The sequence below is a fragment of the Haliotis rufescens genome, unplaced genomic scaffold (assembly GCF_023055435.1).
Source record: "Haliotis rufescens isolate VD_foot unplaced genomic scaffold, xgHalRufe1.0.p SCAF_8, whole genome shotgun sequence".
NCBI lineage: Eukaryota > Metazoa > Mollusca > Gastropoda > Lepetellida > Haliotidae > Haliotis > Haliotis rufescens.
Window position 1 is genome coordinate 15,253,359 of NW_025964372.1, and position 20,321 is coordinate 15,273,679.

Consider the following 20,321-nt stretch of genomic DNA (forward strand, 5'->3'; position numbering starts at 1 on the left):
ATAATATACAAACATGATACAAATAAATCCTTGAAACACACACTATATATTTGGGATGTGAACTTCAAAAGCTGCTTATCAACAGAAGTTATGTACCAAGTTAAAGCGTGTTTATTGTATTACATCCCCCTGAAAATCAGAGTTGGAATTGATCTTCAGCAACCCATGCTTGTCTCCTCCAGTGAAGACCCAGATCTTGTTGTAAGAGGCGACTAACGGGATCAGATGGTCAGGCTCGCTGACTTGGTTGATGCATGTCATCGTATCCCTGTTGCGTGGATCGATGCTCATGATGTCAATCACTGGATTGTCTGGTCCAGACTCGATTATTACAGCTGAAATATTACTGAGTGCGGCGTTAAATAACAAACAATAAAAAAATCCGGGTCTGACAACCAGATCCATTCAGATGCCACTTACGACAAGCTTACAACAAACACATATAAATTGTGTATTACATCTCGTTTTACCTACGATAGTGAAGCTGAGAAGTTTATGTTGTCGGATGGGAATATGGCCCCCTCCCCTACATAGGAATAATAACGACCGCTGTCAATCACTTCAATCAGTTTGGTGACATTAAAAGTTGTAGCGGTAATAATCGGGCTACATGTGGTTTTATGCTCCCACATTAGGTTTTATACCACTCACCACCACTGCTACAGCGAATTTATCTTGCCGACATGTTTTAATATGACGTTGTATAATAATTAAAAATTGATAGAAAACAGCTGTTCGGTTGAGCTGAGGTTAACTTGTGCTATGTCACGTGACTTTCACTGACTCGGAAAAAGCGTGAGGCTTTTATCTTCGAAGGGTGTATATGGGATTTATTCTGCCTCTCAGAAATCCACGTGCAGCCTGTCTTGTTCGTGGCGGGGTATGAGGGATCTATTCTCCCGCTGAAAAGGTGTTGTCTCGCCACGCTGAAGTTCTAGATTCGATGCCCACGTGGCATCACTCACTCACACAGACACTCATACACATGCTATAAGGAAACATTACAGGGCTGTGTATCATTGCATATTCTCCAAATGCTAAAGAGGCACATTGGCCTCATCTATTTCGTACAGAGATATCGATCCCTGTTCATTTCAAATGCCAGTCGTTGTATCTGTACCAGGGGCGGTCGGGTAGCCTAGTGGTTAAAGCGTTCGCTCGTCACGCCGAAGACCCGGGTTCGATTCCCGACATGAGTACAATGTGTGAAGCCCATTTCTGGTGTCCCCCGCCGTGATATTGCTGGAATATTGCTGAAAGCGGCGTAAAACCATACTCACTCACTCACTGTATCTGTACCAGATTCTGATAGTGATTCTTGGTCTCTCGAAAACACCCCCTTGCTTGCGGACAACGTTGGACTAACATCTGGTCTCTGAAATAAACTATTTTACAGAATAAAACCAGTTAAATTATAGTTATAAATATAATAAAAAGGAGCCCAGAGACTTCTTCATTTTCATACTGCAGTAATCTAGACTTGCCAAATATTATAGACTTGCATGGGCTGTATTGGATATATTTGTTTCTAGGTCTGTAGGACAGACTGGGGTTCCGTCAAAGTGATCAAAGTTCAAGACCTGGTAATGTTTGGATTTTCCACTAAAGCGTTCGATTTCCGCGATGTTGCTGGAATGTTGCTAAACGCGGCGTAAAACCCAACTCACTCACTCACTCATTCACCCTCCCACATAAACCTGCCACGCCATGAGACAACCGAAGTACTGTTGACGCCATGCATTGTGAAACTCATTCGAAGACCCAGCACATATTGTGATCGGAGGTGGGCGCTGGTTCCACAAGAACGCTGCTGTGTTTTAGCGTGTGGGTGATATCTGTGTGTGACGGTAGGGGTGTCAAATGTAACTAGGGGCAGAGATAATCACTGACTGGAAACCCGACCCCGACACAAAACACTCCAGTACTTTATCTATCCGTTTGTTCTCCTGAAACCTGACAGACTACGCTGAGCCACCTGGAACTTTTCAACGGATTGTGTTGACGTCAGACACGGCGGTTATGAGTGAGTGAGTGAGTGAGTGATTGGATATTGCTTTACGCCGCTTTTAGCAATATTCCAGCAACATCACGGCGTGACGAGCGAATGCTTTAACCACTAGGCTACCCCAGTGCCCTCTGATGGAGGAAGAACCGGTCAAAAGAAGAACCCTTTGCATTGTACGTACTGATTTGATTGAGAAGGGATGGACTTCAGACAATCATGCAGCCAAGGAAGTGAGTGAGTGAGTGAGTGAGTGAATGAGTGAGTGAGTGAGTGAGTGAGTGAGTGATATCCATTTCCACCCCTCAACGTTCCATTCTTACACCATATTATATGGTGTCCGCCGCTGTGATGTTTCTAGGATATTGGAACAGCGGCGCAAAACCTTATTCGCTCACTCTCTCATTCCTGCAGCCAACATCGATGCTGCTGATCACTTCGTTGATACTGAAATAGGTTCCGAGTAGAATACTGTAGAATCATACCAATACTTATATCTGACACAAACCACCATCTGCATGTAGCCTGTAATCTCGAAAAAAAAATTAAACTGGAATGAAAACTTATCTTGAAAAATGTCTGTATGCTGGGAACAACCTCCTTTCTGAAACACTTTACTATCTTGAAACTCCTTGTAATCTGGAAACACGATAACATACTCACCGACAAAAAGAACGCGAATATCATGTACATATATGTAGGTTAAGATATTAAGAATTATGCATATTCAAGAGATATTAGATTGGTTTGATCCACAAACGAACACATACTGATATGTTGTGTGAACCGACGCTAATGAACGCATCACATGAGACGTCATAGAGCCATGACTCGAGATGCACCATTTGTCTCGTGCAGGAATAGGTGTCAAGTTTGGAAATCACGTGCAGCATATGTGATAAGAATATAGACACTGTGGTAACACGTAACTGAATGTTACCTTTGTCAATAAGTTGTACACATCGGAAACATCTCTTCTTAACTTACATACTTCTCTATATGTTTCTAGGATTTGCGTAAGTGAGTATATTTGAATACACCCCGTTACCTCAAGGACACCCTGTTATCTGGCACATTTTTATCTGGAACATCCTGTTATCTGTAACACCGTTTTATTTGGACGCCTTTGTATCTGGAACACTGTTATCAAGAAACGCCATGTTACAAGGGCATCTTGTTATCTGTATACCTAGTTTTTTTAACATCATATTATCTGGAACACCCTGTTACCTGTAATATCGTGTTATCTGGACATCCTGTTATCTGGAACACCCTCTAATCTGGAAACACTTTGATACCGGGCCACATTTTTATCTGCAACACTAAGTACATGTAATATGGATGTCTCACATTGTTCCTGTTGTCACATTCTATCTCTGATCGTATAAATAAAATAATGTATAACCTAAAGTCCAAATTGTAGGATCCAAGGAACGTATAAATATCACACAATCTCATTAAAATCAGATCTTAGTTCTCGCTACCGCTAAACAAAGATCTGAGGACATCCTATTACGGGTCACGTCAGAACGACCTTTCGCGAACTTTGACCGACCAATGGAATGACTGACAAGAAGTCGACATCAGCCAATCAGAAGGCAGCTTGTCTCGTACTTTACGGCACTAGTTTCAAACTGGCGACTACGCGTCGAAACATATTTTGACAAATTCTCGATTTTAAATATGAAAACTGGACAAAAGAACATTCTGGAATGGCCAATAGATGGCCTATATTGTATGGATTTAGTCATTAAGCTCGTAATTGTCGTTCGGGATACCACGTGTTAAATGTTTCAAGGTTACATGATTAGAAAACACATTCCGACTGTCACTTTCATGATCTGGCAAGCGAGGCTCTGATTGGTCGGCTGAAAGTTCGTTGGATGGGATGTCCTCAGATCTTTGTTTAAGCGGTAACGAGAACTAAGATCTGAATTTAATGAGACTAAAATATCCCACAGGTCTACAGATTACTGAGCCCATGCCTACATGGGGCACCCGTCGCAGCGGATTGTCTCCCCTTAGTAGCACTAGTACAAGCTCCTTCCCAGCGCGTGACACCTTCGTTACACTCTCGGTAGCATCGCTGCCACCAGTGTGGGCGCGGCCATTACAAGAATCTTGAAATTTGGCATCTAACCCCAAATGTAGCAACGTTCATACTTTTGTTTATGTCTTTGGGAATGCCATCATAGTGAATTTTGAAAAGGTTTACGACTGACCATGTTTTTCAGATCAATTTACTTTGTTGTTTGTATAATCAGATTGGTTCGAGATTGCAGACTAACGGAAAATCGAACAACTTCTCCCTTACATTCCTACTATATCAATAACATGATAGTTTTAATGAAATAGAAATTCAAATTGGCAGACAAAGAAAGTAATTTAGCAGGGGTAAGTGTATTCGGCGTCACTTGTTTGTAAACAACGGTCATTCGGTTGCGAGTTCAACTCCAAGCATGGTTGGGGCCACCTATCACAGTGGGGAGTTTTGACTGATGGCAGCGATGGTATAGAGAGCTCCGCGAACGGGCTATCGCTGCGAAGAGCTTGACACTAGTAGTTGTTGTTGCCTATATTTAATTATACCTCGCTTCATAGGATGTCTTTGCTTTAACAGATGAGGCTTTTTAACTCAGCCTTGGGCATATGATACACTCACACGTTTCTCAATTCCAAGGTTAAGCATATTAACATGCAACATCAAGAGAATATGTAACTTTCCCTGCTTCTCACCTGCCAGTGCTTGATTTCAAAATCTGGACGTCCCAGGTGAACCAGTGTTGGCGAAGGTATAACCTACGTTAACCTTGTTGACCAACGTTATTTGCCAATATTGATTGATTCACGCCATTCTTCGGTTGACCTTAGTTGCCCATACCTATTGAATCCCCGTGGTGCAGTACTGTGGTTAGTTGCCTTCAAGGGACCTCATTGTTACAAATAATTACTTTCATTTATATTGATTCAATCAGGAATACAAGCATTATGATGAATAAGTGGTTGTGCTCTTGGTCCAGTTACTAGCGTCTTCCCCAAGCTCCTCACAGCGATAGTACGTTCCCGGAGCTCTCTATACTATCGCTGCCACCAGTCAAAACTCCCCACTGTGAATAGGTGGCCACAACCATGCTTGGAGTTGAACTCGCAACCGAATGACCGTTTTGTTTACAAACAAGTGACGACTGTCGTGACGCCGAATACACTTATAGCTGCTACATTACTTTCTTCGTTTGTCAATTTGAATTTCTGTTTCATTAAAAATCGTGTTATTGATATAGTAAGAATGTAAGGGAGAAGTTGGTTGGTTTTCCGTTAGTCTGCAATCTCGAACCAATCTGATTATCAAAACAACAAAGTAAATTCATCTGGAAAACATGGTCAGTCGTAAACCTTTTCAAATTGAAATATGATGGCATTCCCAAAGACATAAACAAAAGTATAAACGTTACTACATTTGGGGTTAGAGGGCAAATTTCAAGATTCTTGTAATGGCCGCGCCCACACTGGTGGCAGCGATGTTACCGAGAGTGTAACGAAGGTGTCACGCGCTGGGAAGGAGCTTGCGTCTTCCCGAGGCAAGGGAGGTAACTGACTGTACACTTGACTTTAATAGTCAGTTATCTCCCTTGCCTCGTGAAGATGGCTACTGATGGACACACTGAATTCTGAACATTTCGAAACACATCGGCCTGTCAGTTCACATGCATCAAACAAGTCTGTGAGCCTGACCACCCGATTCCGTTAGACGCCTGCTACAAGCCTAATCGCCTGTTCCGTCAAGCATGGGTTGTTGAAGACCTATCGTAACCCGGATCTTCATGTGGCAGTTATTTTGAACTTTCTTGTCGTTTTACATGCATTAAATACAAAGAAGCACTTATTAACCTCTCATAGTTGTGTGTTATAGCAATATAAATGTATCTCGTCATACTTGAATGAACGCAATCAGTAACTATCAATCAAGAAATATCAGATGGAATCGTCCTCTCGTGTGGTGTTCCTCAAGGATCAGTTCTCGGGCCAATTCTTTTCACTTTATACATGAAAAGTATGAGGCAAATCACCAAGTGTATCACGTGCTACCACTACTATGCCCATTAGACACAACTGATCTGGAACTTCGAGCAACCTGAAGCAGACATGGAGCTTCCACAGATCGAAGATTGCACGAGAGCCACCAAGTCGTGGATGATTGAAAACAGGCTGAAATTAAACAACAGCAAGACTGATCAAAGCTTTAACGGGTGGGAGTTAACGCCATCTAGTTGCCTTCTCTGTATCAGTGAAAAGTCTAGGGTTTCATCTTACAATTGAACAACATGTAACTACATCTTCAAGACTTGTTTAGGGGCGGTCGGGTAGCCTAGTGGTTAAAGCGTTTGCTCGTCACGCCGAAGACCCGGGTTCGATTCCCGACATGGGTACAATGTGTGAAGCCCATTTCTGGTGTCCCCCGCTGTGATATTGCTGGGATATTGCTAAAAGCGGCGTAAAACCAAATTCACTCACTCACTCACTCAAGACTTCTTTCTTCATCTCCATAACAAAGGAAGCATTCGACATCTGCTCTCAAAAAGATGCTGCACATGTCATGGCCATATGTTTAGTCCTGTCACGGCTTGACTATTGTAATAGACTGATGGGTAACATCACAAATGAACAGCTCAAGAGGCTTCAGGGCATACAACACACAGCTGCACGTATTGCTACAAAAACTTTAAGATGGACACCCATTACTTCTTCTCTGATGTCGCTGCATTGGTTGCCTCTCAAAGCTAGAACTGATTTTAAACTACTGACATTAGCGTACACATGCTTCCATGATTTAGCCCCGCTGTATCTGTTTGAACGGATAAGCGATCCAGATCGCTCCGTTCTGAAAGTGAACATCTGCTGCAAGTTTCAGAAAAACTTGAAAACTTGAAAACTTTTGGTCACTGACCTTTCGAATACTGTGCTTCAACACTTAGGAACAACTGACTTCAAGCTCAAACCATCACTCCCATCATTCAAGGCACATCTGAAGTCCTACCGTTTCAACACTGGTTGACATAAGTTCAATCGGGTCAGTAAATTGCTTACAATCGAACTCACGTGATGACACACCGTTCTGCCACTGGGGCCAGGAATCCTTTACAAGCATTTTTTGATAAAGGTTCTTGTGAATATTTTATGTCCGCTTTTATCTGCAATGATGACACGTGCCACCGGTTAGTGAATCTTGGTTCACCTGTGTCGTCCAGTGTTTTTAATCAAGGCCAAACAGTGCTGAACAAACTTAAGAAAATCGTTCCGCGTGAATTAAACAGCAATCCTTTTGAACAGGGGATCGCCGTGGAACGTGAACTCCGTCTATTCGTCAATGCACCTCGACACACTAGTAGCACAGGGGAAATAGCAGCTACAAGATATATGGTCACATCCAGTGTCAGTATACTATATAAAAGGAGAGGGGAGTATCGAGGCCAACTCACTAAGTTCGTTCGAGGACGAATTCAACAATGTCCGCTGTAAATACCCCTATAAAACTGTACACCAATTTCAAGCCAATACATTTAGCTACACAATGAGAAATAGACGAAGAAAATCGAAGCCGTTCTTTTGGAGCTTGCGTCTTCAGAAGCTCAAAATATCGTGATTTTTTGCGATTCCGAGCCAAAATCCCTGCTCAGAATTTGTACCGCTAACTTACCGATTTTTTTGTTTACTGGATCGTGTACATAAATACCACGCGCCAAAACACGTTCAATCGATGGCACCTGTCAACCTGCCCATCGTCATTCTTTCCGCGACACGTAAACCTGATGGTATAATGAGTTTACGTACATTTATTCGTCTCAATAAGCCCTTTGCCGTGTCCCGTCCGCCATAGATGACCTTCGCCTTGACATTCCCCGCACTAAAAAAAAAGCTAGCGGTTTGATTGGCTATAAATACAATAAAAATAGTGCGACTTTTTTCAGTGCGGGGTAGTTTAACTAGCATTACCACTACTGTTGCCTTAATCCAGAAAACTTCTCAGGGGCGATGATGAGGTTTTGTCTATTTGTTTATTCTATGGGAAATAGAGTCTACCTGCATTGTCAATTTTTTCAAAAATAAAATGCAGTCGTTCCTCGCTGACTACTTTTTTAAAGACGCCATGATAGACATCTTTGAAAAGATATTTCTCCACAATAATTAGAGGAATGCATAGTTTCCTCTCAGGGCTCATCTCATCACGGAGATGGGCTTGAAGTTAATCTACATCTCAGCACCAGCAGGTGTACGTGTTGGAATTGTGTACAAATTATGTTGTTGTCTACATACTGACTCTTGCAGTAATCAAGCCAGATATTGCGAAGTCATGAACATGTGGCTTGACAGCTGGTCGGCTCGTGTATCTGCATTTCGACCTTATAATCAGGATGTGATAATAAACTGTTTTGCATAATTTTTATGTTTGTTTTTTTGCTTTTTCATAATATTCATTTTCATCACGACGATTCCGTAAGGGTGGTGCATATAGCCGATTCACCACAAACGTACAACGCATGCGTACAACGGATAACAGCGACAAAACCATTCCATATTCATAAGAAATCGATAAGAGTCGATTGTACGATTCCGACTATATCATGAGCAAATTTTATGAATCACAATCAAATAGTGATGATACCAGGTGTTCGCGAAAAAGTGAATGCGTCCTTCTCCATCGGTGGTACTCGTCACAAACACACGCAAAGGCAAGTCAAATGTTTACATTAAAAACATATGTGATGTGCCGTTAATATGAATTACCACCCGAAGAGTAACAATCTGTAGAATGATTCCCGGACCGACAGAATTAACTGAAATTTAGGTTACTTGTAATCAGCAACATGAATAATTCATGTCCACATTCGTCGTGACCATTAACTTATATGTGTTATCAACCACGTTCTCAAATGTGTGTTGAGAATTTGGCCTTGACCAAACTAAAAACTAATCTTATGCGTCGTATATATGGGACTAGCCATATGTCATTCACCCAGACTGAAGGTGCATTGTGATCCGATCGTCCGCTGTGCCTGTCTGAAAAGGTTGTAAAATTATGTGAGTACTTACAATAACGTTTTACGCTACAAAATTTGCAGGTTATGTATTAGGTGGATCATAATTTTCGCTGTTATGTGAGTGAGATGGGCTTTTTTACGTCAGCTATATATTACGGCAGTCCCGTGAAGATCCTGGGTAGAAAATGTCTTCAGCAACCCATGTTTGTCGGCGAGGCGACTGTGCTTGTCGAATAAAGGCGACTAACAGGATCGAGTGGTCAGGCTCTCTGACTTGGTTGATGCATATCATCGTATCCCAATTGCGTGGATCGATGTTCATGATGTCAATCACTGGACGTATGATGTACCTACTCTGTCCTCGAATCCCAACGTTCCTTGGGATTCTAGATAGAAATGGCCTCCAGCAACCTATGCTTGTCGTACGAGGCGACTCAATGGATGAGGAGTGTGGCTCATTGGCGTGATCCATACCGTGTCAGCGTAACGAAGGCGTGGATCTGTGTTCATGATATCGCTCACTGGATTGTCAAACCCTTAATCCCAATTTCCCTGCATGTCACCGTGGCATAAGACTACATTCGATACCTTTCGGTGCGTTTTTTGTTCGAATAACGAAACACTTTATTCTCTTCAGAATTGGATTCACCAGATCAAATATTCGAGACAATGGCGACTGGTACGTACAGCAAAATAGGACGTCATTGTCACTAATGTTAGCCCTCCGTGTTGATCACATCACGAGTGGAGTGGCCCAGTCACCCATAGAAGAGTAACTCGCAGTGTAGAGTTGCGTCCCCTGGCTGCCAGGTTGCGATGGTCGGGTTTGAATCCCAGATTCGACCCAATTATGATCCCTCGTCCATCAGCAAATTTTAACATTTTTTAGCGACAACGATTTGAAAATGAAATCCGTAAAATGTATACTCTTCCAAAAAAAGTTGGGGATCATGAAATATTAATACCTGTGTGTCTGTGAAACGTAACACCAAAGCACGTCCTATAGTTTGCACGTGCCTCACGCAGTAGCGCCGCACACGTACGTATGGTGTCATTCCTGATTTTGAGTGAGTGAGTGAGTTTGGTTTAACGCCGCTTTAACAGTATTCCAGACTACATCACGGCGTGTCAGTTTAATGTGGGAGGAAAGCCGAAGTGAAACCTAGAAACATAATCGGGATGAACAGGGATTCGAACCCACAATCACAGGTTTCTGGCGTGCCCAAGGGACGCAACTCTGCACAGCGAATCTCGGCGCCTTAGACGACTGGCCCTACCGTGTCGTGCAAATTAATTTTACAAATCAAAATGCAATACAATCTTATTAAAATAAAAATAAATTCTCAGTGACAACTCTCTGCGTGAGGATAAACCCTCCATTCAGAATGATGGCCGCGAGACCAGAAGTGACGTATAACAATTGACTGCAGCGTTTAATTCCAGAGTTCACGTATAAGCCTGGCTTCAAAGCGTCCGATGATATGAAGAAAGCATTCGATGAGTACGGATACATCATCATCAGGTACGTCACACGTACGTTCACCACGACGTACTGCCCCTTATGACGTGGATCTAGGTCCAGTGTCACACACGTAACTATGGCGTACTGCCTCTTATCACGTGGATCTATGTCCAGTGTCACACACGTAACCATGACGTACTTCCTTACCTCACGTGGATCAAGGTCCAGTATCTCACACGTAACCATGACGTACTGCCTCTTATCACGTGGACCTAGGTCCAATGTGACACACTTAACCATGACGTACTTCCTTTCCTCACGTGGATCAAGGTTCAGTGTCACACACGTAACCATGACGTACTGCCTCTTATCACGTGGATCTAGGTCCAATGTGACACACTTAACCATGACGTACGTCCTTTCCTCACGTGGATCAAGGTTCAGTGTCACACGCGTAACCATGACGTACTGCCTCTTATCACGTGGATCTAGGTCCAATGTGACACACTTAACCATGACGTACTTCCTTTCCTCACGTGGATCAAGGTTCAGTGTCACACACGTAACCATGACGTACTGCCTTTTATCACGTGGATCTAGGTCCAATGTGACACACTTAACCATGACGTACTTCCTTTCCTCACGTGGATCAAGGTTCAGTATCACACACGTAACCAAGACGTACTGCCTCTTATCACGTGGATCTAGGTCATATGTCACACACTTAACCATGACGTACTTCCTTTCCTCACGTGGATCAAGGTTCAGTGTCACACACTTAACCATGACGTACTGCCTCTTATCACGTGGATCTAGGTCCAATGTGACACACTTAACCATGACGTACTTTCTTTCCTCACGTGGATCAAGGTTCAGTATCACACACGTAACCATGACGTACTGCCTCTTATCACGTGGATCTAGGTCCAATGTGACACACTTAACCATGACGTACTTTCTTTCCTCACGTGGATCAAGGTTCAGTATCACACACGTAACCATGACGTACTGCCTCTTATCACGTGGATCTAGGTCCAGTGTCACACACTTAACCATGACGTACTTCCTTTCCTCACGTGGATCAAGTTTCAGTGTCACACACGTAACCATGACGTACTGCCTCTTGACAGGGGGCTTCTGAACACGGCGGAACTCAACAAGGTGAAGAAGGCACTGGAGGAGAACGGCGAGATCCTCAAGCATTCCTTCGGGGTATGTGTCAGACAACGGGTAGGGGTGTAGTCCTCGAGTATTGCACCGGAAGGTCGTGTATAGATACAAGAGTAATCATGGATTGCATGTACAATTGTATGCTATGTAAAATACAAGAACTACTCTCTTCCCTCCTTCAGATTACATGGTTCACGATGTGACATTGTATTTTGGTAATGTGCACATGCTGTACAGCACTGAAGGTAGTTTTGTTTGTTTGTTGTTAAACGCCGCATGGGCTTGGATGTGAATGTGTGGGCGTGGATGCGGGCGTGAGTGTGGATGTGGGTGTGGATGTGAATGTGGGTGCGTAGAGTTGGTTGTGGATGTGAATGTGTGGACGTGAATGTGGATGTGTGGGTGAGTATGGTTAGAGGTATGGCTATTGGTGTGGATGTGGATGTGGATGTTGACGTGGGTGTGGGCGTGGATGTGGGTTGGGATGGCTATTGGTGTGGATGTGGATGTTGACGTGTGTGTGGGCGTGGATGTGGGTTGGTATGGCTATTGGTGTGGATGTGGATGTGGATGTTGACGTGGGTGTGGGCGTGGATGTGGGTTGGTATGGCTATTGGTGTGGATGTGGATGTGGATGTTGACGTGGGTGTGGGCGTGGATGTGGGTTGGTATGGCTATTGGTGTGGATGTGGGTGTGGATGTGGATGCGTGGGTGTGGGCGTGGATGTGGGTTGGTATGGCTATTGGTGTGGATGTGGATGTTGACGTGGATGTGGGCGTGGATGTGGGTTGGTATGGCTATTGGTGTGGATGTGGATGTGGATGTTGACGTGTGTGTGGGCGTGGATGTGGGTTGGGATGGCTATTGGTGTGGATGTGGATGTGGATGTTGACGTGTGTGTGGGCGTGGATGTGGGTTGGGATGGCTATTGGTGTGGATGTGGATGTTGACGTGTGTGTGGGCGTGGATGTGGGTTGGGATGGCTATTGGTGTGGATGTGGATGTGGATGTTGACGTGGGTGTGGGCGTGGATGTGGGTTGGTATGGCTATTGGTGTGGATGTGGATGTGGATGTTGACGTGTGTGTGGGCGTGGATGTGGGTTGGTATGGCTATTGGTGTGGATGTGGATGTGGATGTTGACGTGGATGTGGGCGTGGATGTGGGTTGGTATGGCTATTGGTGTGGATGTGGATGTGGATGTTGACGTGGGTGTGGGCGTGGATGTGGGTTGGTATGGCTATTGGTGTGGATGTGGGTGTGGATGCGTGGGTTTGCGATTATTTGTCAGAGGCATGATATTTATCAAAACCCGCAGTTGTTTCTGTGAGGTAAGAGGGTATGCACGTGACGTACATGTGAAAACGTTTGACATACCGATATGTTCAGTTCATGAAATACGTACATGGATACATTTTGTACACTGTTTCCATTTATAATTCCAGTAAATGAATATGAGGGTCGAGGTAAAAGTATAGATTGAGATTTCTTCCACATACAATGAACAAATAAGTGAAATGTTGTACCCATCTTTACTATTATCAAAACTGCAAAAAAATATATTCCTGTTTACTGAAGTAGCCACGTGTCTACACGTCAGAATGAATAGAACTTTGGAGGTGCAGCTAAAACCAGCGAATGCAGTTCGAAATTGATTCAAACCTTACGCCAACACATTCCAAGCTATGCTAATATAATGTCACCTTTTGCGCATGAAAGCTGTCCGATGGAAACAACCGGAAGAGCCGCCTCTGTGTCTGGAGTCATCCCGGAAGTGACATCACAGGCATGGTGTCGCGGAGTGAGAGGGTTGCTGGCACTGTTGAAAAGGTAATGGAAGCTGCTTCAACGCTAAAGAGTTCAAAACTTGACCCAGCGAGAACAATAACGTTGAATCAGTGTTGAAACAATGTTGTGCTTCAACGTTGAAATGACATTGATTTTTGGTTGGATTTGAAAGTTGTGATGATGAAATGTCGACGTTGAATCAACAATCAGACATCAATGTTGATACAATGTTTTTCAACGTAATAGCCTCAGATCAACAGAGTTTCAACATTGAAACAACGACATGTGCATGTTGAAGATGCTTTGATCTTGTCATTTTCTATTCTTATCCTAATTTATCGCAGTACCTCGGAACTATTCAGATTCTTGCTTGTTTTCCCGAGACAAGGGAGTTAACTGACGATGAAAGTTCAGCTTCAACCCTTGCCGAACAAGGCTGTGTTTCTGAGTTTCTGTTAATTTTCCTGGACTATTAAACGACTCTACGCATAATCCAATCAAACAAGGAAATCGACATCCGGTTTGTAAACAGCATGGCGACTGTCGTGCAAATGTCGGTGGACAGATATTTTCTAAATCTTTTCATTTTAATCAAGGCTCTCAGGTGATTTGATGCACTTTGCATAGATCTTGATAATTGATCAGATCGTCTTGACTGGACGCCGCCATCTTGTTGGGAGCAAATGCAAGTAATATGAGAGGTGGAGTCTGGTTGGTCAATAGGAGGAACATAGAAGAGACATGATTCGTAATATATAGCTACTGGTGGCGCTTCGATCGAGCCTATTGCAGCTTAGTTTGGCAAGGGTGGAAACTGGACTTTTTTAGTCAGTTAACTCCCTTGCCTCGGGAAGATATAACAAGAAGACTATCAATCGATGTCATGTCCGAAAACACGACAAACCAATCTGAATCAGATAATAGGTACATTGGTAAAGGAATCCCTCCTTAATATGTCTTTGTTGATAGGCATATTGACCGCCTCCGTGGTCTAGTGGTAGAGCGTCTGCGCGGAGAGGGGAAGGTCTGGGGTTCGTTGCCCGGCCGCGTCATACCAAAAGACGTTAACAGATAGCACTTGTTGTTATCCTGTCTGGCGCTCTGCGTAAAGGGCCTAAAACATGGACTGGTCGCTCGGAGTCAGTATACTGTGTCTGAGTAGGGTATTCATGTTAAATCTGCGGCATGGTATCTTAGTGAGCTAGCACTATAAAATCGGCACTAGACCGGACTAGGACAAGCAGCAACACACACACACACACACACACGTGCATGCACGTCGCTATATAAGTGCAATAATCTTGAACGCGACGTTAAACCCCATTTCTCCTCACCTCATCTTATAGGTATATTTGTAATGAAAACTATACCAGTGTGACAGGCACAATTTTTTCACCATACTGAATAACACGGGGGGGGGGGGGGGGGGGGGGGGGGGGTAAATAGTGGACTTCGTTATGTGCGAAGACGAGGTGAGGTGAAGTGAAATGGGGTTTAACGTCGCGTCCAAGATTATTGCACTTATATATATATATATATATATATATATATATATATATATATATATATATATAGTGTGTGTGTGTGTGTGTGTGTGTGTGTGTGTGTGTTTCTGCTTGTACTAGTCGAAATAATGCCAGTTTTCAGGTGCTAGCCTACACACTGAGATACCATGCCGCAGTTTAACATGAATACCCCACTCAGACCAAGTATACTGACTCCGAGCCGACCAGTTAATGCCGAGCGCCAGGCAAGGTAACAACAAGTACCACCTTTTAACGTCCTTTGGTATGACGCGGCTGGGGATCGAACCCTGGACCTTCCGCTCTCCGGGCGGACGCTCTACCACTAGACCACGGAGGCGGTCTGCGCGAAGACAAACCGTCTTGATAAAATGACTTCGATAAAGGCGCGCGGCATTCGTCACCACTAGCCCCTTTCCGTAACCTGCAGGAAGACGTGTCCCCCTATCGATGAATGTTTTGTGCGAAAATACGACAAACCAATCAGAATGCGCGTATGACTTCAAGTACTTCAGTCAAAGAATCCTTCATGGCTAATTAAATTATTACACATGTCTTACATCTAAAAATATACCCTAGATATATTTAAATTTGTTCAATCATACTGTATAAATACCGCGCGTCTCGATGTGTTTTAAACAGCATCTGGAATATATATGACATGGGGGAAATATACGTGAATCATTACGCAACGAGTTGACAATTCTTTAAACGATGACCGTTTGCGCTTAGACGGAACCCAGTCTCAGAAATGGCCACGAGAGGGGTACGAGTCGCTATTCGGCTTGTCCCAGAATAACACGAGTTGGTCACGAATGGGCGCGCGGGTGTCGCCATTCGGCTAGTCCCGGAATGACACGAGTAGTCACGAACGTCCTGTCGGCACTACTCGGATTTCCTAGAATGTGTACGACTGGTTATGGCGATTACAAGTGTACATGAGATGTTTGTTTCAGCTGCTGGGAGGCGATGTGTATCACTACCACTCTAAACTGATGATGAAGGAGGCGCAGACTGGGGGAAGTTTTGTGTGGCATCAGGATTATGGGTACTTTAAAGATAATACTATCGTCTTTCCTCTTTATTTTCTCACTCAAACATTTCTTACTTTTACTGCCATGAAATAGTTAGTCCTTGCTCAAAGAAGAGTTCATCGAATCTAAGCATGTTTCCTTGCTTTTACTTAATTCCGTGGCCCTGTGACCGAAGTTACCGAAAACGATGAGTTGTGTCTCTTGGCTGTTCTAGGATCCGGTTATCGTGGATTTGAATCAATCAGATTATGACCAAGCGTCTGTCAGCACCATACCGTAATGTTTTGTTAAACTACTGCGGTAAGCCGTCTCCTCGTCTTATAACCGGACCGCCCCGTAAACTCCAGGTTAGAATTCGTCTTCAACAACCCATGCTTGTCCAAAGAGGCGACTAACGGGATCGGGTAGTCAGGATCGCTAACTTGGTAGATGTCATCTAATCCCAAATGCGTAGATTGATGTTCATGGTGTCAATCCCCTGATTGTCTTGTTCAGATCGAGTATTTACAGACCGCCGTTGTATGGTAGGCTGCGTTAAACAACAAACAAACAAACAAACAATATAACTGGACAGATGCTCAAAATCTCGTTAAATTCAATAATATTTTACCTGTCAGCTACTGGTACCACAACGGACTTCTCAAGCCGGATATGCTGGCGGTGTTCACGGCTATCGACAAATGCGACAAAGAGAATGGGTGCCTTGAGGTAACTGTGGATAAACATGTCGGTTAAAATATGGACAAACAAGTAATTTCCAAGTGAAAAGTAGATTCATAATATGAATGCCAAAAAGCCCTCCTATCGATCTGCAGAAGTAAGTGAGCTCCTGTAAATGAAATGTCAGGTCTCAATAGGCCAACCTTCAAAATCAACGGTTTATCCTGTGGCTCTCATGATCAATCACAGGACACAGGGATGCTTCGTACTTGATGCGCTTACCATCCTAAAGTTAGTACTATTTCCCACGACACAGCCAAGAGCAATTTTATATATTTCATTATGAAATGTTCCAGTTCACCGAATGTTCATGATGTTGCGTTTGTAATACCTTGTAGATTAAGAATTCAGGCTTTCTAAATTGTACTAATGACACAGTTTTCATCAGCTTTGAAGAAACTCTGTATGGTCCTTTAACTTTGAATATACCGTTAGTATCCTCTCTTGGGATCAGTGGGAAAACAGCACAAGTTCATGGCTATCGTTGAACCCACGTTTGTCCAGAGCCTCAACGTCAATGCTTCACGGGTTGTATTCACTAGTTCCTCCATCACCCGTGAAGACACCGTCAATGCTTCACGGGTTGTATTGACTATGTTCCTCCATCACGCGTGAAGACACCGTCAATACTTCACGGTATGTATACACTAGTTTCTCCATCACCTGTGGATACACCGTCAATACTTCACGGGTTGTATACACTAGTCTCCCGTCACCCGTGAATACACCGTCGATATTTTACGGGTTGCATTCACTATTCCTCCATCAACCGTGAAGACACCGTCAATACTTCACGTGTTGTATACACTAGTCGCCCGTCACCCGTGAAGACACCGTCAATACTTCACGGATTGTATTAACTATTCCTTCATCAACCGTGAAGACACCGTCACTATTTCACGGGTTGTATACACTATGTTCCTCCATCAACCGTGAATACACTGTCAATACTTCACTGGTGGCCCAGTCGCTGTGCAGAATTGCGTCCCTTGGGCACGCCAGAAAGCTATGATTGGGTTTCGCCCCCATTATATTTCTAGGTTTGTCAGCACCATACCCGTGCTCGTGGGTTTCACCAAAGTGGTAAACGTCTGAGACCTGCATCACTTCGGGCTTTCCTCCAACATTAGGCTGACACGCCGTGATAAAACTGGAATACTGTTAAAAACGGCGTTAAACCCAACTCACTCAATCACTCAATACTTCACGGGTTGTATACACTAGTCCCTCTATCACCCGTGAATACACCGTTAATACATCACGGGTCACTTAGCTGGAATAGTACCGAAGCGTCGTTAAGCAACAAACAAATAGTCTGGACATTCACTGCTGACTGTTTCAGATTCTGGAGAAATCCCACAAGTGTGGACGTATCGAACACAAGTTTGTCGCTGGCCAGATCGGCGCTGACCTCGAGCGAGTGGAGCTGGTGAAGAGCATGTGCAAACACAGACACGTCGAGCTGGAACAAGGTGAGATTAATCATGCCAGCACACCCTGGATGTCTCCAAGTTTAAAGAGTAAAACAAACGCTTGCTTTGAAGAAGATTGAAAAATCAAGTGCAAATGATTTTGTTCGAGAGAGACACCTCTGTGTCTATTGTTCAGAGTTACGTCCCCTACGATGACTCGCTTGTGTTGCTCGGATTGTCAGCACCTTACCCGTGTTCGTGAATTTCACCCAAGTTTTACACGTCTGAGACCTGCATCCCATCGTTTCCTCCAACATTTGACACACCGTGTTAAAACAGAAATACTACTCACATCAGCAAAACCCCTCACACAATTATTTAAAGAAGCTCAAAATAATCACCAGTGTTTACCAGTAGACTTGGGACACATGGCGATTAAAGAGCTATGTGCCAATGCTACGTTCCCCAAACCTCCTCATCATCAGTCACTTCTGGTTGCTAGGAGACGCCCTATTCTTCCACTGCAACATGCTCCACAACAGTGCCGCCAACAACAGCGACAAACGACGCTGGGTCCTCATCACAGCCTTCAACACCCTCAACAACAACAGCGTCGTTGAGCACCACCATCCCCCCGGAACCAAGATAGACATTGTAAGATATGTGTGGGGTGGTTTTGTTCCTTGTCGAACGCCGCTGTTGCAATATTCTAGTATCAGGACGACGGCCTGTAAATAACCGGTCTGATCCAGTAATATGTCCCACTGCGATCCCAAACCTTGCCATCCGATCCACAGCTTGGCCATCCGATCCACAACCTGGACATCCGATCCACAGCTTGGACATCCGATCCACAACCTGGACATCCGATCCCAACCTGAGCACCCGATCCACAACCCTTGCCACCCGATCCACAACCTGACCACCCGATCCACAACCTGGCCATCCGATCCCAATCTGACAACAGGATCCCCAACCTTGCCATCCGATCCCCAACCTTGCCATCCGATCCACAACCTGACCACCCGATCCACAACCTGACAATCCGACAACAACCCGACCACACCATCCATATCCTGACCACGTTATCCCAAATCTGACCACCCGATTCACAACCTGACCACTAACCCATAGACTTCAAAATTAATGAGTGATTACAATTGATGTTGACTACAACCGATTCGTCTTCGATATTCGATATTCGATATTACCGAACATCGTCCTTGCTTTTAATAAACATATTACTGTGCCCATAAATATTTCAACCACACTGAAGCTTCTCTCTGTTTGTATACATACTCTGTTTATACATTTCTTAATTGTTTTATTATATAACGCTAACCATGTACATGTATTTTTTAGGAGGGGGCTCACTAATTTCTGAAAACTTGTCAAAATCATTTTCAAATCAAAAACGTATCACAGGTGAGCGACAACGCTATTCTCGCCTGTACCAACTACAACGACATGACCGGCAAACGCTTCATGGACCCGACAGCCAACAAGACAATCAAGGTGGACAACTAGGACAGAAACCACGGTTCTTGAAAATACACGGTTGTCTCCCCTGACCAAAATGTTAATGAGGTTACGAAAAAAGAGAACCTGTACCATGATTTTATGTCATTTATTGTCATTTGAAGATCTTATCAAGCAACAGACTATTTTAATTAAGGTCCAATTAGCTTGTCACAACTGTTTCATCCTTTTGATAATAATGCTTACTGTACATCTGGCTTCATTTCCTGTGTGCTAGTTGTTGTTCTTCCTGTACATCTGGCTTCGGCCACGTATCTGTATGCGCCTTATTATCTACTACCTGTTGTTGTCAATGTTAATCTGCTGCTTATCACAACATATCATGTATATATACCTCTCATCACTTGGAGGGCGGTCGGGTAGCCTAGTGGTTAGCCTAGTGGTTAAAGCGTTCGCTCATCACGCTGAAGACCCGGGTTCGATTCCCGACATGGGTACAATGTGTGAAGCCCATTTCTGGTGTCCCCCGCCGTGATATTGCTGGAATATTGCTAATAGCGGCGTAAAACCATACTCACTCACTCACTCATCACTTGGTTGTGGTCACCCCAGCTTGATCATGTTGAAAGAATCTTCATCAAAACGTCGCTTTCTGCAATAAACCAGAAGGTGTTTTCCATAAAGTTGTACGTTC

The 20,321-nt window shown here is 43.9% G+C and overlaps 1 protein-coding gene across 1 annotated transcript; it reads left to right on the forward strand.

Moving 5' to 3' along the window:
- Window positions 1-8,966: 8,966 nt before the first annotated feature.
- LOC124149018 (L-proline trans-4-hydroxylase-like) lies at window positions 8,967-19,764 on the forward strand. The gene is made up of 10 exons (XM_046520350.2): window positions 8,967-9,079; window positions 9,677-9,718; window positions 10,483-10,561; window positions 11,632-11,713; window positions 13,391-13,501; window positions 15,939-16,030; window positions 16,634-16,724; window positions 18,079-18,208; window positions 18,651-18,802; window positions 19,574-19,764. Exons 2-10 carry the CDS (start codon window positions 9,709-9,711, stop codon window positions 19,673-19,675), a joined length of 849 nt encoding a protein of 282 aa, XP_046376306.2. The 5' UTR covers window positions 8,967-9,079; window positions 9,677-9,708; the 3' UTR covers window positions 19,676-19,764.
- The last annotated feature ends 557 nt before the right edge of the window (window positions 19,765-20,321 follow it).